General features: G+C 39.4%; 1 protein-coding gene across 13 annotated transcripts in view; it reads right to left on the bottom strand.

Moving 5' to 3' along the window:
* Nucleotides 1-26,622, bottom strand: part of Eml6 (EMAP like 6) — a 258,414-nt gene that overhangs the window by 95,110 nt on the left and 136,682 nt on the right. For all 13 annotated transcript variants that reach the window (XR_012439685.1, XR_012439686.1, XR_012439688.1 and 10 more), the window contains exons 7-12: nt 18,331-18,532; nt 15,558-15,695; nt 13,620-13,876; nt 8,865-9,077; nt 3,648-3,815; nt 2,578-2,684 (exon numbers count right to left, since the gene is read on the bottom strand). Coding sequence is in view for 9 of the 13 variants with exons in the window: in XM_074049718.1 (XP_073905819.1) it covers nt 2,578-2,684; nt 3,648-3,815; nt 8,865-9,077; nt 13,620-13,876; nt 15,558-15,695; nt 18,331-18,532 (1,085 nt within the window). In the remaining 4 variants the exon portion in view is untranslated. The remainder of the gene's footprint in view (nt 1-2,577; nt 2,685-3,647; nt 3,816-8,864; nt 9,078-13,619; nt 13,877-15,557; nt 15,696-18,330; nt 18,533-26,622) is intronic.

The following is a 26,622-nucleotide window of genomic DNA, read 5'->3' as shown; positions in this document are numbered from 1 at the left end:
TCAAAACACCACCATCTTGGCACTATTGGGAAACTTTCAATTGCTTTAATACAGTGTTTTGTAAAATGAAAGACACAAGATCGAATATTACTTTCCCTATTTTTTTTGGTAGTACTGGGGTTCAAACTCAGGGCCTTGTGCTTACTAGGCAGGTGCTCTACCACTTGAGCCACATATGCAGCACAGTTTGCTTTAGTTATTTTTCAGGTAAGGTCTCATATTTTTGCCCAAGGCCAACCTCAAACCTTGATCCTCCTACTTACACCTCTCACATAGCACCACCACACCTGGCTTGTTGGCTAAGATGAGGTCTTGCTAACTTTTTGCCTGGGCTATCATTGCACTGCAATGCTCCCAATCTCTGCCTCCTGAGTAGCTGGGATTATAGATGTAAACTACTCCATCCAGCCACTACTTTCTCTTAATGAACAAAACTAACACAAAATATTTTTTTAAATGACTGAAATTTTAAATAATTTCCTTTTATCCTCTTGATTTTTTTTTTTTACTATTTTCTTTGGTAATTATGTCCAGAAAAAAAAATTAAGTTGATATACTAGTAAAAATTACTTAAATTATCAATAAAATATATTTTGTTTATTTCTTCTAAGGCAAGAAATCTCTTGATTCTGACATTTGCAAAATGAGTCTTTTTTTCCTAGAATTGCTCTTTGGAATTCTTGTCCTTTCTTGGCCTCACACATTGTTGACAGATCAGATTCTGAGATACAGAGCAAGAGCTCACTCTCTTAACTTAACCTAAGATCTAAAATCTGCGGCTGGGAGAACATTTTCTACAATTTAACTTAAATTGACATAGAATTCAATCTGTTCTTTACCATGTTTATATGCTCTGCCATCAAGAAATGACAATTTAAACATTAAAGATGAAATACAATGAGGAAGAATTTCTAACCTTCATGTACAAATTTTCATTTGATCAGCTACATTGCTAAAAAAATAATAAAATACTAACATTAAAAAGTCTGCTTAGGATTTGGCCACAAATCATTAAAAGAAGAAGTCAGGAGATACTACTACTGTTTTGTCTGTAACAAGTACAATGAGGTAAGTTTTAATCTAAAGATCAGCATTCATCTGAATTCATGACATTTTCACCAGGTCCTCAATTATTTACTTTAGAACACTGAATTCTAGGTTATTGCTACTGCTTATTTGATCAAGTCTCACCACCTCTGTGGGCCTCAATTTCCTATTTGTAGAACAGAACACCTGCTCAGAATATTGTGAGCATAAATCAAATAGTATAGGTAAAAGCATGGAAACCCATGATGTCAGAAGAATTCATAAGTTAAACTCATGGCTCAATACAGTCATGCCTTTTTATTCTATGCTAGTATCATTTTATTACATCAAAACCTTCCAAGTGAACAAAATGACTTTTCCCCATCAACCCTATGTTCATTTTGCTTAAGTTTAATTTCCTCTTGATATCACAATTTATTGTTTAGTGTTTGTGTGCTAGTTCAAAATTAATAATTTCTTTTGAAATCCTTTACATAATACATAATTTGCATAATACACTCATCAATACATAGTCAAGCTGATTTAATTATAAAGTTGACCCAAACTGTAAGCTGAACTATCTTTGTACTAATCCAAGTTTTCAAACACCAAATCCGTAAGTGATGATTATAGGAAGGAAAAATGTAACCATCTGAAAAGCAGCCAATCCAGGGCTCACACAGAGGAAAACCAAGGCATACAGAGAATAGGTGCCTTGGAGAGAAGTCCAGATCAGCATTCTTACCCTAATACAAGGCCATGTGGAAGTGAGCAAGTTACTTGACCTCCCAAGGTTAGGACCTGGCCCATAGAGGCAGTTGCCAGAGGCCTATCTGAGACACCTCCCTAGACAACACTGACAGTTGATGTGTCTGAAATGTGATGTCTTACTCATTCCATGTTCATGCACAGAATCTGCTTCACATCCTGTATAAATGACAGAAGGAAACAGAACCCCTACAATCATTACCATGACAAGGTAGTCTGTGTCCAGATCTCTCTGAAGGATTGCTTTTCTGTACACTGACTGGTGCTAAAATGAAATGTCAATTTCCAAAAAGCTGGATGCCATTGGCCAACTTTTCTACCAGAGATTTCTGACTAGAGAGAGAATGCAGTTTAATTTGGGTTTTACTTTAATTAAATGGAAAATGGTTGCCTGTGAGTTAAGAGAAAACTGAGGGTAAGAGCTCACATGCAAACTGTCATGCCTCCACGGTACAATCCTTTGTGACTTGCTAAGAAAATGTAGGGGGGAACACCTCATAGCTTACATGTACATTTTTCTTTAAAAAATATTCAAAAGTTTTAGCAAAAAACAAAAAGTTCAAATGTTAGGAGCTCAGTTTTAGAACTTTCCATTTACCTTCCACTGAGTTTTTCAAAATGATATTATCAGGTAAATGTTTTATTTTAAACTTGTATTGAAAAGACAAGAAGTATATGATTTTTCTTATTTTGTCCAAGTACCAGCCATTTTTAGTGCAATGTCCAAATTCAAGGAGCTCAAGGCTCTGAGTCACGCATTTTCACTGATCTCTGCTTACTAACCTGGCGATCATAATTGATTTGAGTTTCTTGTTCAATATCAGAGTCCAACTCAGGCACATCAGATAAATCTGAATCAGATTCTTCACTGTAGGAATCAGTGCCACCTTCTGCAGAAATATAACCCACAGGACATAAACAAAAATGCTCACACTCTAAATAGCTACAAACAGTTATTTGAAGTATTTCCTTTTTTCTATCCTAGCAATGTAAATAAAAAATAAATACACCATAGTTTCCATCTAATATAGACTCCTAAAAACATCTTTCTTTACCTTTTATCTTTTGATTAAGTTCAGCCCACCCCTGCATCCCCTTTCAGGAGTATTAACAGATTATGACAAGTTCCCCCAGGCAGATAGGAAACATTTCCTCTCTTTTATTAGATCATAGGATCCCTGGGTTTTTAAACCTTGCTTTGAAAAAAACGGGAAAACGTGCAGGTTTTACCAAAGAGGAGAGCTGGGGCAAAAGAAAATCCATCCACTTACTTCAGTAAAGACCCTTTTTCACTTTTAAACAGGCCTACCAAGTACTAGAAATTGCCATGGCCAAAGTCTGTGTAGTACCCTTCCCAATAAACACATCTATTCAAGCCATTTTTCCTATTATTACTTGCTCATTCCTGCCAATATGTCAATGGATGTAAATAAATGAAAAGACTACACATCTACTGAACTGGAACATGGACCCCCATTGTGGGCCATTCTCCAAACCCCACCATTCTAGGGGTTACCAAGATTGCCCTGTCACCCTACAGACTGACCAGGCAGTCCCACTACCCACTACCATCATCCTAAGGAGGCTAAAATGTGTGCTGTCATTGTCATCTTTGAAGGTTAATTTTTCATGTAAACCTTAAGCCTTCGACCTGCATGTGCTAAAATCAAAATCTTTTTAAAGGAAATGATCTAACAGACCAATACTAATCTTAAAAGTTTTTTTCATTTTAAAACTGCAGGAGTACACTTTTCAAAACTGCCTCAACTCTGTACCTCCAGAGTAAATGTTAGAGAATTCCCTGAACCACTCATTGAAAAATAAAGACATTGAAGAATAATGGCTGATTTTACCCTGTGGTGTGGCTTCCAGCAGGTCGTTGCTAACACCTTCTGGAATGAACCTCCACTGGAAAACTGAGTGGTCGGCTCCTCCTGTGCTCAGTACCCACTGGAAGTCATGGGACCAGCGGACATTCGTGACATGTGCAGAATGGCCTATGTATTTTCTAAATTTGGCTCCTGTAAATATAATTTTTGAGAAGATTAGTAATGCCAAAAAAGAAAGTCATTGGTTAAAAAGAAATCACATTCCTACTTACATGGAGTAAAATCTTTAAATATATCAAAAAATTATTTTAAGTCATGCATATCATAACAAATAAGGAAATGCTGCAAAATCTGTCTCTATTATCCCATTGTGCATTAATCTGAAGATGAGCCTTAAAATGTAAGTTGCATAGCTAAAGACACAGCTGAACCTGTTTCAAATAACACTTACTGCTTCACTGACTCTGAAAATAAATGATAAAGAAGGCACATCTTAGAAGTTCTTATTCAAATGCAAGATAAAACAGGCAATCCTTTACAAGAGGGAAACAGAAAATAACTCTGTGGAAATAAATGCCAAATTATCATTTGGGGTCATGCAGATGTAGAGCTGTGAGAATGAATTTTTTTTCTCCTAAATTGGTTGCACCAGCCCCAGGTAATGAGTGCAATAGGAAAAGCTATTTGAAGTTTTATTTGTAGTTGAACTATTGCAATAAAGCCTCCAGTGTATGCTCAGAACACAGCAAGATAAAGACATTCATGGTAATAAATTAGGCCCATCTTCCCATGTGAAGCCTAGAACTCCACAGACTGTGGGGAGGTTCAGAAGGTCAAGAGGCAACTCATTCCCACTTCCAGAACACTTCTGCCTCTTTCAGAGGAGAGAAAAGGTCATCTGTTCAGCTATCATAGGTTTAAAATTCAAAACATCCACTAGAAATGTAATGATTTAAGTTTATATGAAGGTGAAAATGACTACTAGTGTCCCCCTCCTGAGAGTTGGACCAGGTAAGCCCTATTTTCTTATTCCCTCCTTCCTATTAAAAAGCCCTCAGGTATACTGTCAAAAGAAAATGCTGGGTCTCAAAAGCAAGCTTGCCTATTTCAAAAGTTGCCTAAATCAATTTTGGTAGTAAAGTCAAATTGATTCCAACTAGGGGTGATTGATACTTTCATAATTGGGGAGCAGAATATATATTCTCCCATATCTCTGTAGATCTTAAAATGTGGGGCTATCCTTTGTCTTCCTCAGAGATCTTTGAACCTGGATCATCATAGTGGTCTAAGAATATATCTGCAAATTCTTTGACACAAAACAAACTGAATAAAATATGGCAAAAGTAAAGCTGCGTGACATCCAAGAGGAAGTTAGAAAAGCCACCTTGGATTCCACCTTTGTTATCCTGCTTGGATCATGCCATGTCATAAGGACACTCAAGCAGTCTAAGGAGAGGACAATGTAGCAAAAAACTGAGACCTCTAGTTTAGAGTCCTGTAGTAAGAGGAAGTGAATCCTCTGGTATCAGCCTTCAGATGACAGCAACCTCATGAGAGACCTTGAGCTAGAATCACTTAGCTAAGCTGCTCATGAATCCCAGACATCCCCTCCTCCCCAGCCAAAAAAAAAAAAAAATCTGTGAGAGCATGAATTTTTTAAAATTTTAAGGTGCTAAGTTTGAGGGTAGGAAATTTGTTATGAAGCAATCAATAATCAACATACCATTATAGGCTGGAGCCAGACCCTGAACAGCACTGGATCACTTATAATTAGGTCTGACTGCTCTGATCTGATTTTGTACTCCAGGTATAATGACCCTTTTGCTATTCCTCAGGCATGCCAGGCACTGTCTACCTTTAAGCCTTGTATTTGCTGTTCCTTCTCTCTGGGATGTTCTTTCTCTGGATATCTGAACAGCTGGTTCCATCTCCTTCAGGTTTCCAGACAGATGAAACCCCAACAGTGAGTCCCCGTTTGATCACCTTATTTGAAATACTCACGCTATACTGAACCACCCTCGCATGCTCTATTCCTATGGTCTGTTTTATTTTTCTTGATGTTTCTTACCATCAGACACATTTGTTTTTCTTTTAATACTAACTGGGTCCCATCAGTAGAACAGAAGCACCATAAGGGCAGTGGCTGTGCCTGCTTTATATATTGACATATCTCCACCCTCTAGACCAGTACTTAGCAAATACTTCTTAATGGCCCATGTGCTCTATTCACTTGGGTGTCTAATAGCTGCTTCAAACTTGTCATGGCAAAACAGACTGAGGAGTTCCCTTTCTCCTCCTATCTCTGACCCCCACAGAACAGACAATCTTTTCTTATGTCCTCATCTTTGTAAACAGTGTCAGCTTCAACCCCATTGCTGAAGCCCAAAATGAAGAAGTCATCCTCAATGATTTTTCCCACTATTCCCACATTCAATCTAGCTTGAAACTTTACCTAAACCAACCACCTCTCTCTGCATCTGTTCCTAGCCACATCATCACAGGTGGACTCCTCTCTAATATATTTCATACATATCAGTCTTTCAAAGACTTAAATTGGTGGTGTTGCTCCTCTACCTAAAATCTTCAGTAGTTTTTTCACTTCACATAGAATAAGACCCAAGTTTCTGGTAGTGGCTACAAAGCCTTTTGTGACACCCTCTCAAACTTCTTGGCACACAACTCCCCCCCCCCACTACACTGTAACCTGCATCCCTTCTCTACATCTGGCCCATCCAAGCTACAGTGAAGGTCAAGGTTTTTGTAACTCAAGTTCACAACACATTGGACACTTGTCACAGGAGGTAGTTGTTCAAGACTGTGTGTAAAGGATGAAGGGGGTGGAAATGCAGGCAAAACATGAGCTCTATCCTTCAGCTTCCCTTGGAGTAGGGATGGTACCAAGGATGCTAACACATGGTGTGTGTCAACAAGCAAGGCTATGCATTTTACATTATGGGGGTGTCTGTAGGATGGTAAAAAATGATGTAGACAAAGTAGCACCAGGAAAAACTGTTGGTATTCATTCTAACTATATTAACATTTGAATAGTGTTTAAATTAGAAAAATGAATTGCATTGGCTGAATAAAAACAATGCCAATTCAGTACTGTAGATCTAATTATAACATATAGACATATGATTCCAGATGTGTCAAAGTATCTTGGTTATGAATGCTGTTTAATAACAATGGAAAGGAGTAATGCCTATTCAGTCTCCCATACTTGGTCACAGTCATCAGCCTTCACTCACATGTGTCATTTTGCAGGTTTGAAACTTGAGGGGATACTAGTCACTGGTACCCTTCATTAGAGAGAGACAAGTTCCACAACTGTTGTTCCTACCAACAATTGCCACACGTTTTTATTAACTTTCCCATCAGCAGTTTTGGCACAAAAAGAACACAAAAGCCTGAGACAAATTGCAAGATTTATAAACCCTGTGTCATGCAAAGCAGAGTAAGTCAATTGCTGTAAGGACTCTGATACTTTGCTGACTGCTGAGGTTGGTTTTGCTACTGTCACCATACTGCTACCCTGCTGCCCATGTGTCCTCATTCACTCAGCTGCCCATTACGTGCCTTGTCCACAGGGTTCCTTTCCATATAAGGTGTCCTGTTTTGACAGACTCACCCCCTCTTAGCTCTATTAATAGAGCCATGCTGCCATTGTTGTCTTCCAGACCCAATGCCACCTCAAAAGGTTTGGGGATACACAGGACATACCAAAGCTCATGAGTTAATGTTATTGCTGGGGAGACTAGCAGCACAATGCTTCTTCTGAATCTTGAATTCTCAGATACCTTCCAACTTGCTAACTCACCCTCTGTAAGCACATTACTCAATGCAATGAGCTATGACCTATTACTCACAAGGTCCATTAGAGAGAAACAAGGGAGTTTGAATTTGGCATGTTGAGATAATTTTGTGCCTTGAGCATTTAAAATTGATGGCCATTTTATCATTTGTAAGTGATGGTGGTTTTGCTATACATTTTTATGTTCCATTTTGTACCATAATTGTCACTGCTTCAAAACTTCCAGTTAGCTGAAAATTACTTTCTGATTACATTTTTCAATCTCTTTCCTTGCTTAATTTAAAAATCAGTCAAGTGAAAGAGTGTTCAGGCAGCAGCATGTCCCTGCTGATTACTTTCTTAAGATCATATTTTCAGGGCATAGTGGAGGAGTCTCAGAAGAGCCCATGTATGGGCTTTGTCTAAACTTGAAAAGGAAGAAGACGACAAAGTCATTACGTGGTTAATTTAATCACATTCTTCAAAGCCTAAAGGTGCCACATAACTGAAGGGACAAAATTTCAACACAAGAACAAAATTTGAGGACTGGGAAGGTTGTTTCAAATCCAACTTCTCTCTCAAAATCCACCAGTTAAGCTGGACACTGGTAATCCTAGCCACTCAGGAGGCAAAGATCAGGAGGATTATGGTTCAAAGCCAACCCAGGCAAATATCTCATGAGGCCCACAAAACAGGGCTGGTAGAATGACTCAAGTGATAGAGCACCTGCCTAGCAAGTGTGAGACTCTGAGTTCAAACCCCAGTATAGCCCCCCCCACCCCAAAAAAATCCATCAGGGACAATTTTACATATTTGGTTTGCAAAATTAGTGCTGTGACAAGGGAAACCACCATCACCAGAGCAATTACTTCAATTATGCTTATAAGATTTTGCTTTGCTTTTCTATGTATTAAAGCATAAGGACCTGGGAAGCATAAAATAATTTTAATTATAATATTTTAATGGAATATATAAACTTTAAATTATGAATATTCACATAAATGTAAATAAAATCATCTTTTGAAATGTGAAACACAAAGCTTCTGAATCACAAAGTGGTATTAACTGTTAACAAATTCTATGCATCTTAAGAGGACAAAAGTAACTTCAACAACACTTTAGTTGTTCAAACTAGAGTTTGAACTCAGAGCCTCACACTTGCTAGCAAAAGAAGATGATAGTGTTTGGTTTGTTTAGTTGGTTGCTTTTTTTGCAGTGCTGGGATTTGAACTCTGGGCTTTGCACTTCCTAGGTAGGCACTTCATCACTTGAGTCATGCCACCTGCCCTTTAACAACACATTCTATGGTAACACAGTTAAGAAATAAATATGAACATGCAAGAGAAAATGAAGAGTCTGATGAAGAGACACAAAGAAAACAAGCCTTAATTGTACTGCATATGCACAGTCCAGAGCAAATCTTAACCCAGTGACAGCTCTTTTGGTCTTACCTTTCTTGAGACAAGGAAATTTAAACAATTTGACCAGTCCAAAATCATCTCCAGACACCAGCACTGAGCTGTTATAATTTGCATCTACTGAGTTGATGTCAGTAACCTCAGTGTATTTGGGCCAAATTCCACTCACTTCAGGGCCTTTCACACATGTCCAGGAGGCCCAGGGAATCCCTTTGATTTCTTCTTTACTCGTTAAAGGCTTCCCGGCTAAAAATGACCAATAATTGTATAATTACATAGAAAGCATAGTCTAATTTATGTGATTCATTTTTCTTTTCTTATAGGTAACTAAAAACTTTTAAAAACCTATAAATCAAGGAAACAATAGGTTCTAATTTCTTCACAATTTTGTGATTTATTTTTTGCAGGATTTCAAGAAAGTACTTGCTCAAAACTCAGTTATGTGGTGAACAGAAAATTATTATTATGCTAAGTAAATGTCTCAAACTGATATATACTTGAATTTAATCACTTATATATGTGATATTATGCTTCATATTATGATGAAATGACTTTATTAAATTATACATTATCACATTGTGTTACCAACATTTTGCTATGTTTTAAAAACTTTAGCTAAGTTTATCCTGAACTTCTATTTTTCATATTTTAAGGATGCTTACATATGATTTTTTTAGAAATTCAGACTCTATAAATCAGTTTTTAGAAAACAATGGATTTTATTATTTAAATTTAAAAGGTCTCGGGCTGGAGGAGTGGCTCAAATGGTAGAGAGCCTGTCCTAGCAAGCTCAAAACCCTGAGTCAAACTACAGTACCAGAGGAAAAAAAATTAAAGTTCTAGGTACTGCATTCACAAAATTCTGGTAAAATAAGTATAATTGGCTGGGGGAAATCATCCCAACAATTGTGCTGGGTCTGGTCCCAAATGTATAGCCCAATACCCCATTTATACCACCAGCAGGTTAGAGGGGTTCCCAAAGAGCACACAAGAGGAAAACACAAACAATATAAAAGGGTTTGGGAAATATTTAGCCAGGCAATCTTAAAATTCAAAATCAATACAATTAAGCATACTTCTTGATAGTTGCCCTTTTGAAATAAACAAATGATTTCAAGTGAAGAACCTGTGAGCACAGATGCCCTGGTTCATATCAAATTGGCAGCCTAAAATTCTGTACTGCAATGTTGTTACATAAAAATCCATTAAAAAGACCACAGATCAGAGATTATAGTTGGAACATAATCTTGACCCAGTGCTCCTGCTTTTTGAGAATACAGTATCAGGAGGTAACTTAGAAGAGAAAATCCCACCTCTACAAAGGTATTAGAACTGTCCTATCTGGACTAGCAAAGGAACTGGAAATATGCCCAAATGTCCAATAGCAGGATGATAAAGGAAATTATGACATCATCACTGAGCAGGATGTTATTTTGTTATTGCAAATGACAAAAGTGTTCCAAATGTTCCCACATATGGAAAAACATGTATGAAATAAGCAAAGAAATACATACCTAGTATGGTGTACTGATAAATTTGGTAAATCAGATACTTTTCAAAATAAAGTTGTGCCTTACACATTTATTGGTAAATAATTTTTTTGCAGTACTGGGGATTGAACCCAGGGCCTTGTGCATGCTAGGCAAAGCACCTTACCACTTGAACTATGCTCCTCAAACCTTTTTTTCGTTTAATTTTGTTTCCTTGCTAAGTTCCAATATGGACCTAAACTTGCCTCAGTCTCCTTAGTAATGGTAAATAATTTTTCAATAAAAAATTAAGACAAAATTATTTAAGGTCAAGATTTCCTCTTTACACTTGTAAAACTCATTAAAATATAATAAAATTTATCAGTTTGTCATTTATTTATGACATTTTAGTATTACAAAATAATGTTACTAAATTAGTATTATGAATCTCTTATAAATGTTACAATATGGTCACCAAAAACATCATGGCTTTTTAAAATCTCAATGAACATATCTCATCAAATAATCATAGCATGAGGGATTTCAGTTATGCAGAACAGATTTGGGACTACAGCAATCATAGTAAATGAGGTGTAGGATCCTCAAATCTTTGAGGACTCAAATTCTGAGCTTTGTGTAGAATTTCTAAACTGATTTCAGAAACAGTCTGTAATTCTTGAAGGGCCATCCTTCCTTTTGGATTCTGGCAGAAAGGAGTTTTCCTAATGCTCACATAGCTAACAATCCTTAGTATCTGGGTCATGATAGGAGTGCTACTGGCCGGCAAGCTGAAACCTCCAGGTCATTTTCGTTCATTTCTAAGCCTGCTGCAGAACTCTAAGCTCAAGGCACTAACAGAAATATTAAGACTATTTGCAATATCATCATTTGTTTATTTCACCTTTTAGAGATGCGTTACTGAGCAATGAAACTGGCAAAGAACGGGAACAAAGGAGGAGCAGATAACCATTTGATCCAGCAATACCACTCTTGGGGATATACCCAAAAGACTGTTACTTCAGAGGCACCTGCACATCCATGTTTATTGCGGCACTATTCACAATAGCCAAGTTATGGAAACAGCCAAGATGCCCCACTACTGATGAATGGATCAAGAAAATGTGGTATCTATACACAATGGAATTTTATGCAGCCATGAAGAAGAATGAAATGTTATCATTCGCTGGTAAATGGATGGAATTGGAGAACATCATTCTGAGTGAGGTTAGCCTGGCCCAAAAGACCAAAAATCGTATGTTCTCCCTCATATGTGGACATTAGATCAAGGGCAAACACAACAAGGGGATTGGACTACGAGCACATGATAAAAGCGAGAGCACACAAGGGAGGGGTGAGGATAGGTAAGACACCTAAAAAACTAGCTAGCATTTGTTGCCCTTAACGCAGAGAAACTAAAGCAGATACCTTAAAGCAACTGAGGCCAATAGGAAAAGGGGACCAGGTACTAGAGAAAAGGTTAGATCAAAAAGAATTAACCTAGAAGGTAACACCCACTCACAGGAAATCAATGTGAGTCAATGCCCTGTATAGCTATCCTTATCTCAACCAGCAAAAACCCTTGTTCCTTCCTATTATTGCTTATACTCGCTCTACAACAAAATTAGAAATAAGGGCAAAATAGTTTCTGCTGGGTATTGGGTGCGGGAGAGAGGGAGGGGGTGGAGTGGGTGGTAAGGGAGGGGGCGGGGGCAGGGGGGAGAAATGAACCAAGCCTTATTATTCAAATGCACATATGAATAATAAAAGAAAAATGAAAAAAAAAAAAAAAAGGAGGAGCAGATAAAGCAAGACCCGGATGAAGAACCAAACGGGTCATGAGCCCTTCCAAATACTTGGAAGTTGGCTATACAACTATTTTAGATCGTCTCTACTTTAAGAGATCATGAAATAGTTCAAGAATACAGAAAATTATAGACACAACTACAATAAACAACTGTGTGTATTACCCAGCTTCAATAAATCTTAACATTTTGCTCTTTATAAAAAAATTGAGTAAAAAAAAATTGAGTAATTCCTGCACTCCCTTTTGCTTTGGTTATTTTTGAGCTAGGACCTTGTGTTTATTCCCAGGTAGGCCTGGGCTGCAATTCTCCACTTCCAACATAGCTGGGATGACAGGTGCATGCCACCATACCCAGCTTTTATTGGTTGAGTTGGGATCTCCTGGACTTTTCCCTGGGATGACCTTTAACCACAATCTTCCTGATCTTCACCTCCCAAGTAGCTAGGATTACAAGCAGGAGCCAAGGCACCTGGTGTTATCACAGAATTGTAAAGAAAATGTTACAGATAAAATACACTGGATCACTTTCCCCCAATTGCATTTCTCTGTTCTTAGAGGTAACTAAAAACCTGAATTAGGTGTTTATCACTTTCACATATTATTAAAACATTCTACTATGTACGTATATACGTGTGTGTATATATATGTGTGTATCTACCTATCTGTGCACCTCTCTCTATATATATACATATTTTGGTGGTGGTGGTGGTACGGGTTTGAACTCAGGGCCTCAGGCTTGGCTAGGCAGGTGCTCTACCACTTAAGCCACTGTGCCAGACATGTAAATGTTTTTAAATAATATATTGACTGTGTTTTCATGTCCTAAAATTTTATATAAATGATCATACACCATACATAACATTCTGCAACGTTGATTTGCTCAGTGTACTTTTGAGATCTTCCCATATTGACACTAGTTTAAGTTTTTTATAGTATTCTGTTATATAATTGCCCACATTTAATTAGTCTCTCTTCATTCTGACAATCATTGAGGCATTATGCCTCATTTTTGGTTCTTACAACCACTGCTGCATTCCTGTGCATGTTCCTTTCTAACTGCTGTTCCCACCAGCAGTGTATATGGCTTCAATTTCCCTTTTCTCATTATTAATATTGACATTCTTCTGCCAGTCTAAATAACACAAAATGATCCCTCATTGTTGTTTTAATTATCGTTGTCCTAATTTTAGTTCATACGTTTATTGGACATTTAAGACTTGTGCATTTTTCTAGTACCTTTCCTTTCATTTATTTTTAGTCATTCTTTACATGCTATATTCTTCGTTCATTAAACAATTGCAAGGGTTTATACCTTGTCTACGCCTTGTCTTTCAATCTTACTCAGGTTCTCTCTTTTTTAATTTATTTAAATGTGTTCCAACTTTGAGAGTTTGTGATTTAGGGTCTTGCTTTGAAAACTGTTCCTTGCCCTGAGGTCATAAGGACAGTCTCTTAAACTTTCCTCGTGTGGTTCAAAGTTCAGCTTTTCACAAGCGATGACCACATGTGACTTACATGGCATTTTGTAGAACAATCGCTCTCCTGCACCATCATTAGTTTGCAAGTATTTACTGTCTAAGGACCAGTCGATGTGTGTAATGAAACTAAGGGACTTGTTGCATTCTCCAATTTTCTTGTACCGCTGAGCGACAGCATAGACGTCCACTGGGCCATCATTGGATCCCACTGCGAGGTAAGAACCATCTGGAGAAAACTTCATTTCATGAATGACTTCCTTTCGATCTTTGATATGAACCACTTCTGTCATATCTCTATAAGAACAAAAATCAAAGTGATAAGCATAAAATCTAGAAATAGAAAACCCAAGTCTTGTTTTAAAATATATGTGTCAGAAAAAAAATGTTTTGAAAGGGAGAGAAACCCTATAGGAATGAAAAGATTAATTTTTGAGAAAAGATATGAATATTATTTAAAATTGTGGCCAGTTTATAAAAATTAATAATAAGCATTTAAAATAATTTGGGTGCTTTTAACAAATCAAATACAAAAAAACTTTAATGTAATGAATATTTGCTTTCATGTTCAACTGTGTGTTATTTTTTCCAAAAATTTTGTTTAAAATTACAGTTTTAATTGTTTTCAAAATATTCCATGGAGAAAGGCAAAATATATCAACATCAAAAATAAAACATCTTTTTATGCTTTAAAGAATGAGAAACCAGTGATTATTAAGTTTGACATTTATTATTGAAAAAGAGCAAGTCCAAAAAGCAGAAGAGAATTACCTTTTTCAATGTTAAATTATTATGAAATCATTTAATTTTTCATTATGAAAGGGCAATAATAAATATGCTGAATCACTGCAATATTTTGCATTCTTTCTGATCAGATTCTTAAGAATTTCGGCTCACATTTGGAAGCTTCCTGAGGATGCTTTTTCCCTGTGACTATGAGATAGGGTTGTAACTGATAGGTCTCCCAAGACAGTAAAGATGACTTCAGCAACTCCAAAACAAACTGAATGTGCCAATAAGTATTTGCTTCTCCCTAATAATCCCTTATTCCTGCTTTTGTTTATTAATTTATTATATTGTGGAATAATGCCATAAAATATGTGTGTGGGTTTGTTTCTTTTTGGCTTGGGAACTCTATCAAAAAGAAAATCTAATAATTAGCCATCTTATCACAAACCACTCAGTAGAGAAAGGAAGTGTTGCTCACCAATTTGGTAATGAATTATGTGTGGTTGGTAATGAGAATTTGTGTAACAAACTGCAAAGAACACTCTTCAATGCTATTTAAAATTTTCTTTGTGTAAAACAGGCACAACTGCATTTCTTTTCTATGATCACAAAATGTATGAGACAAGAGAACTAATGTATTCAGAGGAATTACAAGGTGGGTCATAATTTTTGTTAAGTATAAATAACAAAGGATTATCAGCAAATAGGGAACATTCCATTTCATATCTTTTATGGGAAGAAGAAATCTTTTATTCAAGTTCACCTCTAAAAATCTAGTGCTGTTGGATGCTGCTTTATTCTGCCTTCCTCTTTTCCTGACTTAACTACAAAGCTCAGAATATCTTCTCTGAAGCCCTTGGGATCAGATGTGCTTGAGAATTTGTTATTCATTGGATTTTAGAAAGGTTAACATACAATGTGAACAGAAGCTGGGGAAATACTCTGGGTTATGCACAGTATTTTTGCCCCAAATCACAGAATATACCATTATTTCCACTAAGAGACTGAGACACTGAATAACCTCACATCAGTTCACTGGGTTGGGCTCTGCCTCCAAATGAACTACTGAAGACATTCACTTTCAGAGTGTTTTAGATTTCAGAATTACAGATAAGGGATTGAGGATCCATAGCATTCCTATTTGAAAGAGTAAATGTAGGTTTCCTAAGGCACACATATGATGACCAGAAGAATTTTAAGTTTTAACAAAAGACTATCTCTAAGTTCTATTTTCAATGTTGGTACGTACCTGACCCGGAGAACAATGAAAGAGCCATCCTTCATGCCTAGGGCCAACTGAGATCCATCAGGGCTGAAGGCCACACTGCGAACTGCTTCCTCCATGTTACAGCGGGCAATCAAGGCATGGTCAGCCAGGCTCCACAGCCTAAGCACAGGAACAAAGTAGAAACCAAACCAAACCAACCTCCTCTCACAGCCATCAGCCAGCCCAAGGCAGGAGGCTTACTCATCACACGGACAATCACAAAAAAGGACACAGTAACTTCACACCAGGGTCCTTCATCATAGCCCAAGAAACCTCGGGAGATGTTTTGTCCATCTTTGGGTTACCTTCATCATTTGAAAAGCCCAGCAAGAAATGCAAAACAAGATAACATTTCAAAGATTTTGAGATTCATGCCAGGTATGGTGGCACATTCTGTAATTCCAGCACTCTGGAGACTGAAGCAGGAGGGTCTCGAGTTTGAGGCCAGCCTGGGCTACAGAGATATAGCATTTTATAAAAAGAATTAAAAAAAAAAAAAAGAAATACCAAAGATTTTAAGAGTCACAGAATAAATGTTACATCATATATCTTCTCTTCTCTTTGAAAATTAAGAATACCAGTGGCTGTTAATCATACTTACAGGATGTTAGTTTAAAAACCTATATATATGAGTACCTTTCTAGTAGTTGGCATCTAAATACAGCAGATTGAAACACACATTACATTTGCTGTCCTCCCTGAAAAGAAAATGTATCTGAGATAAGAGTGAATGATAGCCCTTCTCCAGGACAGCTCCAAAGTTGGTTGTGTACAGTCATGGCTATCACTCATGAGTCCCTGGGTGCCACACTGCTGATGGGGCCACTGCTGGTGGGACACCTCATAGTGCTGGTGGCCAATGAGCACAATCACTGCTGGAGAAATGGCAATTAAGGGCAAGTGGAGCCAACACAGAGCCCTAACCAGAGCCAGCTACACATGTCCCCAGTCGTGGAACACTTAGTCCAGGCACCCCAAATTAACTGAACCCAAACAAAATGTTAGTTAAATTGTGGTGTCTGATCTCTGCTAGGACTTTTCTTATAAGATAGGCACTTTAACCAACTGAGCCGTGGTGCCAAGCAACTAGGACTTCTCTTAGCACACAAATAACAGTGTCTGCTGGGGGGGCCAAGAACCTAGAATCATATATTGGAAGGGCAAGAACTGCAACACATGGCAATTTTCCTAAGTGTACTTTGTCATCAGGAGAGACAGGGCACCCCCTTATAATAGGCAGTTGCAGGGGAAGTAGTTTACTGGTCCCTCAGGTAGTCTGTACTGTTCAGCCTAAAGCTGATGATATTCTCTCAGTACCTAATCCATTATTCATAATTCCAGGCTGTTTTTAGCCCTGTACTATTTTAAGCAATGTAAGCTTTGCTTTACCAGGACAGAGAAACCACCACTCCTCAGTAAACAGTATTACCCCTAAGCCGCTAAGATAATCTTTCTCAAAAAACTGATTCTTACCCTCCTTCAATTTCAATACTCAGTATAAAACTGCATTTTCAACTTTAGTCAAATTAATGATTGAGGAAGATAGAACAGATTCTGGCAACCAGACTCCTTATGGATGTTTACTGTTCAGAGACTCAACACAGTTTTTAAAACACAAAAGCCAAGGACTTTCACAGATTCCTCCCTTTCTGGATGGGTATGAATTGAGTTGCATGGGTGTCTGGATAACTGTGGTGATGTTTTGGCTGCTTTGGGAAAGCTCACAGTAAAGAAGAAAAAAGAATGAGAAGAGGAGGGAGTTGAGAGAAGTAGACAGTAAATGAACATTTATGTTGCATGAGGAGAAGAATGTAGCTGTTTCCACTAATTCTGAGATTAAGGAGGCCTTGGTACTTGATAGAAATTAAAAACAGAATTGAGTAGACTATATCGTGGTTAGACATGTGAACATGGAGAGGAACGGGAAAAGCAGTGGCTTTTGCCTAGTTGACAATGTTCTACTTTAGCTGTTAAATCACAGAAGCAGTCTGCAGCTGGTCAGTCACTCTCTTACCCTCACTCTCACCACTCTCTGTGTCCTGTTTGCTGCTGAGCATATTTAAAGCTCATCATAAATACTGAAATCAGTGTAACAGTCTTCATCTCACACTTTTAAATGAGATATTCATCCCTTAAATAACCATAAGAACCCTGGAGCCATTCTCATTTTGCTCACTTTATCCAATATTGTGTTCTCAAAGCATTACAGGTGATCCAAACGCCCTAATGAAACCACATGTCTTCTCAGAAACCAGCATTCTTTTGATTTGAAGACAATGTTCAAAATTCCATCTGAGAATTTACAAAGTAATAATCATTTACTCATGTGCTGAAGATGACTTTAAAAATCAGAACTGAAGGTCTTATGAGGAATGAAACTCTGATTAAACTGTACGGTGGCCATGCAGTCCCCTGCAGAGGACAAGTGTGCTAAGGGGAGATCTGGTCTTGTCACAGAGCAGTGCACTTGGCTCTTACTAGAAAGAGAATTGGAAGCCAGCCTAAATGGTATTCATGCATTTTCTCTTCTAAGAATGTTTTCGTGACTTAGGATGGAGCCAAAGAAAGGTAACAACAATAACATGCCAAGAAACTGACTAGTGGTGGACTAAACTTCCTCACCTTCCCTTCAGAAAGTACGTCAGCCTACATTGTCATTTATTCCCCCAAATAGCAAGCAAATTTGAGCAAAAGAGATCTGTCTTTCATCCCAAAGACGTCAGTGAAGGGACGGCGGCTGTTTCTGGGGTCTCACCTGACAGAGCGATCATCACTGCCTGTCACAGCCAAAGGCTTCTTGGGGTGCAGGGCCAGAGCCCAGAGCTCCCCCTCACAGTGGCCCTGTAGGATCAGCATGGGTTTGTCCCGCTCCCGCACGATCACTTCAAATATCTCGCTGTCCTGGGTACCTGCTAGCAGGCGGTCTGCTTTCCAGCACACGCTCCGGATAGAGAGGCCTGGTCAAACAAAACAAACAAACGAAAAACCAGACCATTTCTTCACACCATGCACAAGTAAATGATGAGATGCCTGAAGTAAATACCCTCTCCTCAAAATCTGAAGGTACAGTGTCAATTCCACCCACCACTCTGTCTCTTTTACACACGCTGGACTTCACCTCTATGCCTGTGGCTTTCTTTGCAAGAGTAACTGCTCTTTCTTATCTGCCGTGGGAAACCTGTGTGTCTTTACAGCAGGATGTACGTTAAGTGCTACATCTTTGAATAAACAGAAAAACTCAGTCTTTATGAACAGCTAGCCCTCCTTGAAACAATTTCCTTTTGATTGGCTATGAAAAAGTTGGTAATCACTTCAATCTTTAGGATAACATTGCGTTTAAATTTCATGTAGATGATACTATAGAATAGTTATCATATTAGGCAAGTTTAGTATATATTTTATAAGAACCTAGACTCATTCTATTGACTTAAACAGATGTATTATGCCCCAGAAATATGCAAATGAAAATTTAGTCTCAAAATACCATCAGATATTTGTCAGTGAAGATGCTATTCTTCCCTGCCTGAATTGATGGAATCTTCCCTAAATGCACAGCACTCAGTTTCTAAGTGCAGTCATCTAACTCTGAAGCATTTCATACTCTGTAGGCAGGTCCTTGCCAGTCTTCTGGAGTTCGGATCTCTTGACTTCTTGTAATCCGTCCTACTCCTTCCTGGGTTCATTACTTATTAACTTGCCCAGTGAATTTTCTCACATCTGAGTTAGAAATATACAAGCAATTCTACTTTCCAGCTCCTCTAAAACAAGGCAAGGCAGCAGTATGTTTTGAAAACAGAGCTGCCGCCTCAGCAGACTTTGTGTCCTTGGTACACAGAGTACCACAAGTCCAGGGCTGGGTTTTACTCCTCATATATATCCAATTGGCAAGACACCCAAGGGAGAGTGCCTTGCTCTCTGGGGATCAGTTTTTCTCCCTGTAATTAGACTACAATTAAGGAGACCATGAAATTTATCATCCAAATTTGATCCTTATTGAAAGTGAAAATAAACTCCAAAAATAATTAAGTTTACATAATTTTTGAACTATTTATTGACCAAGAAAGTAGTTTCACTATGTTGAAAGCTCTATTAAATAGTTCTATCAAAAATTTCAAATATAAAATTCTAATAACACTATTGTAAGATGAAAAATTTAAGACAGAGGAATAGAGCACGGAGGATTTTTTAGGGAATGAAATTATTCTGTAGGACAATGTAATGGTATATCCATGTCATTGTGCATTTGTTAAAACCCACAGACTATACAAAACCAAGAAAGAACCCTTGTGTGACCTTTGGGTGATAATGGCATGTCAATGTAGGTTCATCCATTGCTCAACCACTGCAGTCCAGATGCTGCCAGTGGGGGAGGCTGTGCATGTGTGTTGGGGCTGTGTATATAGGAACTCTCTATACTTCCCACTCAATTTTACTGTGAACCTAAAACTTCTCTAAAAAATAAAATGTTTTTAAAAATCCAGAACAAATGCTAAGCCAGATGGGATACTGGGACTACAGAAAAGGCAATTTGGAGTCTAGGAGCATCCTAACTATAATCCTCATCTATGACCTTCAAAGGATCAAATGAAATACTGCATTTATTTGTTTTCTGGGTTGTTTTTTTTTTTTAAGGTCCCAGGCTATGTTTACATAAGATAAGCATCCTTACTCCTCAATCTGAATTCATTATAAGACCTGAAGTGGAAATAGAAAGCTGACAGGTAGATGCATTATTTCTGCTGCTCGTAATGAGCAGCGATGATACCTCAGCAACGGCTAATTCAGGGTCAGTTACTCAATCCTCCATGGCACACCTCAGGACAAGTTTTCATAGATGGGAAGGAAGACATGGTGACAGCAGCTGCGGTGGGACAGTCAGCTCATGGTATAGGTTACTCAGGGCTGAAGAATTGCTCTGCCCTGTAGCGAGGAGCCATTCCCCACAGTCCTTATCCTTATCTCCCTCCATCCTTCTCAGGGGTTTAGATTCCTCTGTGAATTGGTTTCCTTCCTTGCATTTTTCTTACCCCCTACAGGGGGCAGATGGGAAGGGGCTGAATTCACTGCCTTGCCAGCAGGCTTTGCATTGTGCACAATTTTATTACCAAAAGGGTAATAAATAATAATAATAATTTATAATAATATAGGGTCCTTCAGTTGTTGGGAAGAAAAGAGTTAAGGCTATTCTAACATCAGCAAGAAACATGGGACCATTCACTTGTTTGTCTTTCCTTCCTCTCAGCAGATCAGAACTTCTGTGATCAGCTCCATTTACTGCTGCAACCTCAGTACCTAGCCAGCAGCTAGCAGGTAATAGAGGCTCGATGAGAATTGTTGAATGAATGAAATAAAACATCAAAATCACAAATGTTTCCTCAGTTCTTGGAGATACCAAGGAATGAAAAATACTCTCCCTATTACCAATGAGAAATTCAGAGGAACAGGGAGATATTCATTCATTTTAACAAATTTTATTGTGCTCAAGCAGAAAACAAGCCAATCTAATGGAATTTACATTTAAGGAGGGGCTATACATTTATGAGCAGGCATCTACATCCCCAAACCAACTAAAATTCTATACATATTTTAGCTAATAGGTATCTTAACTGATTTGGAATAATTACACCACAATTCTTTTTAAATTTCATTGATAATTTTAAAGATACTGTCACTTTCCAAGAAGGTCTGGAATCCACAGCTTCATTGTAAACATGAACATATTAATCCTCCCCATGGCCACCAAAAGCAAACTTAGTCATATGAGCCTAAGCGCCTTGAAAACAGAAACTTCTCCCAAAGACCTGGCATTGTATTTAGTCCAAAGTACAAATGTTTATTCTCTTACCACCCCCACTATTTATAACCTCGTTTGGGGGAACAAATTCAGACAAGTACAAAGAAACCCGCAACTCATTACCTGAATCAGCAACTGCTAACATTTTTTAAATTTTTTGCTTTGTCTTTTATTTTTAAGAAGCTTGGGAACAGCATGAACTTTCCAACTCAGCCCAGACTGAAGAGGCAGCCAAGTTACAGGGACCCCCACAATTTCAGACTACATTCAGAGAGTTACTGGACTCCTCAGAGGAACTCCAGGGCCTGATGAGGAGAGGGCTGGGAAATGGGAGATCGAGGGGCAAGGATGTGAGAATCCCACCCTGCCTTTTTGTCAGTGCCTCACAGCTGTGTTTTTACTTGAAAAAAAGGCTTCCAGTGAACTAATGAAGGTAACAGGGAAGCTTCTCAGCAAAGGCAATGAGGCTGAACTGACAGGGACTCAGTCTGGCTGAATATGGGGGGAAGTGGTGGGGGAGGCGGAGTGAGTGAGAACTGTCATCATTTACAGTATAAAGTTAGTGAGCTGTGAACATTTTCTCTCAGAGACCAACTCAGGCTCTCTACACATACTTCTGTTCTTCAAACAGAAAAATTATCTTTTGTCACATCAGACAAGTCTACCCCAGGGGTCTATCTACCTGATAACAGCTATCACACTGGGTCACTCTCACTCCCAAGATAACTATTTTAAACAGGAATTGCTTCCTAAGGACACACAGTGGGGAGAAAATTGCATCCACGCTTCCTAGTAATAGCCTAGTTTAATCATTCTAAACCTAATTGCTCCTCTTCATGCAACAGTGACTAGGGGACCACAAAGTCTCTTCTGGGCATGTTTGGGAGAGACCCTGCAGAGTGACCGATCCCTGACAAGGTTTTGACAGTGCTTCCCTTCTCCTGTCCATACGGGTTTGGTTTAACTTCCCTGACACAAACACAGAGAAAAGGAGACGGCCAAGGCAGCCATCTCATTGGAAAGTAATCAAGCTGTCTTTGCTTCTTTGTCTTCAGCTCTTGGAGCCAGGAAAACATAGGCTATTATTTGGAATATGGTTAGAAACCCACCAATAGTGAAAAGACATTCTGGGAAAGCCATCGTAACTATTTAAAGCTACAGAAATTCTCTTTTCTTCTTCAAAATGCAGAGCACAGATATTTTTGACAGTGTGATGAGTTGTCCACATTTTGGACACCATGTCCTCTGCTGTGAGAAATACAGAGCTCTGGCCTGAGCATGGTACACATGGCCAGCAGATGGCACTACAGAGCAAACCACCCATTTAAACCTAAAAATCCTCTAAGGTTAAGACTAAATTCTTACCAGCCCTTTGTCCTGGTTTTGCATGCCAACCAGAGGACAGAAAAACAGCATCCTTCTAATCCTCTCTGCTACAGTCATGAACCCCAGACTTAGGGAGATCTGATCATGATTATTCACATGGACCTCACTACTAAAGGACATTGCTTAGTGTCCACTAGTGGATTGAATGCACTGAATTTATATCCAAGCCCCTCCTTATGGGAGATGGCAAGCTACTTCACCTTTCAAATCTTCAGTTTTCCCATCTGTAAAGTGGGGGTAATATTAGCACTCCCACTTCACAGCACTGTGAGGATTCAAGGCATCAGCACTCAGCCCAGAGCCTAGATCTTAGTAAATTAATCAACATAAGTTGTAATTCTTTATTTATGTATTTATTGGCAGTACTGGTGCTTGAACTTAGGGCTCACGCTTGCTAGCTAGCATGTCCTCAACCCTTTTTTCCTTTATTTTTTAAAGGTTCTGACATTTTTGTCCAGGCTGGCTGTGGACTACCATCCTCCTATTTATGCCTCCTGCACACCTGGGACCACAGGTGCATGCCACCATGTCTGGCTTATTTCCTGAGATAGGAATCTCATTAACTTTTTGCTCATGCTGACCTCAATCAGTTTCTCTTTCCATTCTTCACCTCTTGAGTAGTTGGGATTATAGATGTGAGTCACTGCATCTGGTCAATATAAGTCATTATTTTAACCAGCAGATCTTTGTGCCTTGTTGGTGTCTTTTCATTAAGCTCATATCCCAATGAAGAGCAACCCGCTGTGTATGTGGTCAGATTCTAGCCCCATGGAGAGTCAGCTAGGAATTCTAAAGATGCGTTTCCTTGAGTCTTAGTTCCTTGTGTTACAACTTATTTGTGTTGTTTTATAGTTTTGATGTGCTATCATGAAAACTCTCAGAAGGTAAGACGATGATTTAAGAACGATAATAAAATGGGTTTTTTTCTCAATTATATGACCCAAAAGGAGAAAAGTGGCAGCAGGGTGGAGCTTGGTACTTAGCCATATTCTTAAATCTGTGGCTCCAAGGCCTGAGGATACGGTAAACAGCCTAGAGGAGTAGTTCCCAACTGTTCCTGTGCATCAGAATTTAAATGGAGTGTTTTAAAAACACAGATGCCTGGCCAGGTGAGTATTTTTTAATCCTGATGCTTGGAACTCTGAGGCAGGAGAATCATGAGTTTGAGGCCAGCCTGGGCTACATAGAGAGACACTGTCTCAAAAAAAAACCCAAAACAACAACAAGAAAAAGCAACTGCCTGGACCCCACCCAGAGAGTCCTCTCAGTTGGTCTGGAGTCTGGGTAGGCCTAGTTAATTTTAGCTCCCATGGCTGAGAATCACTCCCTATCAAGCCCAGCTAATGTTCTCAGACTTTAGTCAGTTGGGTGAACATTTAAAAGTGCCAGGCTAAGTTATCAGGTGATTCCAAAGCAATGACTCTCCAGCTGCAGGTGGCAAAGTACTCCCCAGTAGATAAGAAAGACCAAGTCCTGATGAGATTAAGGTAAAAAGCACAACTTTGATACATTGATTCCAAGTTGCTTTATCAACCAAGCACTGCAAGATGACAGTAAGGATCCTCATTGACATTCTTGAGTCCAAGCTCATGAATGAGGGTAACAACTTAGGAGAAAGCACTATCATCAACTCCATAAACAGTGCCAGGCCCCAGATGTAAAAATCTATTAAATAAATGGAAAATCACAACACAGGAAGTTTATATTACTTGCCAGGTCATGGAGCAAACAAGTAATAAAAATAAAAGATTCAGGTAGTTCAAGTCTGAAGCACATATTTCCCCACAAAGGAATATTTCCAATCTCTGTGAATGTGTGCCTGGGAAATGGGAGCAAAGATTACACAGGACAGGGTGATTGTTGTCTCCTATAAATCTAGCCTGATTAAGCAAGCAATGCCAAGAAGCGCCTTGGGGTGAAAGAGGTGAAAGCAAGCATGAGATTTCCCTCAGCTGCAAGAGGGAGTGCTGGTTCAAAGACCTCTGAACTACTTAAGGGTGACAGGAACAACCTGAGGACTTAAGCCTGGACACTGCAGCAGCTCCTAGCCTTGACAATTTGTCTGAGGCTCTGCTGAAGGCAGAACTTGGGGGCCTGAAGGAAACAAGAGAAGGAAGTCATGCATCTCCCAGGCACTGTCAAGCCCACACACCCAGGGACAGGGCTGGCCCTGTGAATTTGGGAACATGGTACAAAATGAAAGTATGGTGATCCTTGTTTTAAAAAATGATTTAAGGCCAGGTGTAGAAGGAGACAGAGACAGGGAGATCATGGTTTGAGGCCAGCCCAGGCAAAAAAGTTAGTGAGATCCTACTTCAAAAACCAGGCCAGACACAGTAGTGCACACCTGTAATTCTAGCTACTCAGGAAGCAGAAGTAAGAGGATTTCAGTCTAAGCCTGGTCTTGGCAAAGGTGACAGGCCATATAAAAAAACAAACTAAAGCAAAATGGGCTGGGGGCATGGCTCAAATGATAGAGCACTTACCTAGCAATTGTGAAGTCCCAAGTTCAAACCCCAGCACTGCCAAAAACAAAAATGAATTTAAGACAGCTACACAGGGTACACAGCACTGATATTCTCTTCTCCAAACCAAAGTAACAAGTATATAGTTGCATTTTGATGTGAGTAACCAAGGGAGAACACTGGAAAGCAACAAAAGAGAGACTGGAGCCTTGGAAGATTCAGAGTCCTGGGAAGACAGCATAGAAAAAGGAAACCACCATCCCCAGCATCTGCCACCCCAGCTCCACATCAGAGAAGGGGGAGACTCCCCTTACAGGAATAAGGGTACAAGGGGGCATCCCATCCCAGCAACTCACCAATGCAGATTCTGGCAATCCTAGCTAATGGGAAGTTCCACAGTCCTCACAGGCTAGCAGCCCACTAGGTAAGGAGTCTGAAATAGGCTCAGGAGCCCTGCTTTGGGAAAATATCTCACATTATCTCCCAATGAACACCCAGGTTGCTGTAGCCAGGAGCCATCTTGAAAAGGAAGCTACTGTATGAATTTGGGCAGCTCAGGGGATCCGAAAGCACTACATCTCTGGTACCCACAGACATTCCACTGAACTGGCTTTGGAAGCAGCTATCTGTGAACCCAACTTACCCCACAGTCTGACTGTAGCCCACTGGATATCCTGCACTATAGGAGACAAGTGTTGAGAAGCAGAGGGCAATGGAGTGAGATGCAAAGAGGAATGGAGGGCAATACTCTTGAGAACCAGAAGATCAGAGGTTTGCCCTCTAAGACCAAGGTACAGCCAGCCATGTGTGGACCCATGACAGTGCCAGGACTGAAAGCAGGTGCCCATGTAGTTTCTGCCACACCTCTCTCTGCACTGCACTGAGGCACCTGTTACTGACAGGTGGAGAGGGAACTGTCCCACCCCACGGGTGTGGGCTGAGGAGGCCTTGAGTGATTCCAAAGCTCCAGCAGCTGCCATAGCTCAAGCCAGGACTAACACTGCAGTGGCAGAGTTGAACACCAGGGCCCTCACTGCCACTCCACCTGCGTGGTTCCTGCAATCACCCTGAATCCCATTTGACCACACACTTCTGTCAGTACTATGTGTGAACATCCCATAGCAGGTGCTGCAGTTCCTGCTACCACTTCTCCTTATGCAGTGTCTGGGCCTGCATCACTAATAGCTCAGAGGACAAAGGGCTTCTCATCACTTCTGGGGCCACCAGAGGCCCTTCTGGCAGCAGACTTGGCATCAATAGTGCCTGAGACAGTCTCTCTTCCCCAGTTGAAGCCACCACTCCCAGTGTAGCAACAGCCACAGAGAAAGCACCTGTTGCTGTATGCATCACACCTGCCTGGGTTGCTGAAGTGTCCCTAATCTTGCATAGCCCACAGACAGAG

The sequence above is a fragment of the Castor canadensis genome, chromosome 12 (assembly GCF_047511655.1).
Source record: "Castor canadensis chromosome 12, mCasCan1.hap1v2, whole genome shotgun sequence".
Classification (NCBI taxonomy): Eukaryota; Metazoa; Chordata; class Mammalia; order Rodentia; family Castoridae; genus Castor; species Castor canadensis.
Note: the sequence above shows the minus strand (reverse complement) of the source record. Positions and strands in the feature narration are given on the sequence as shown.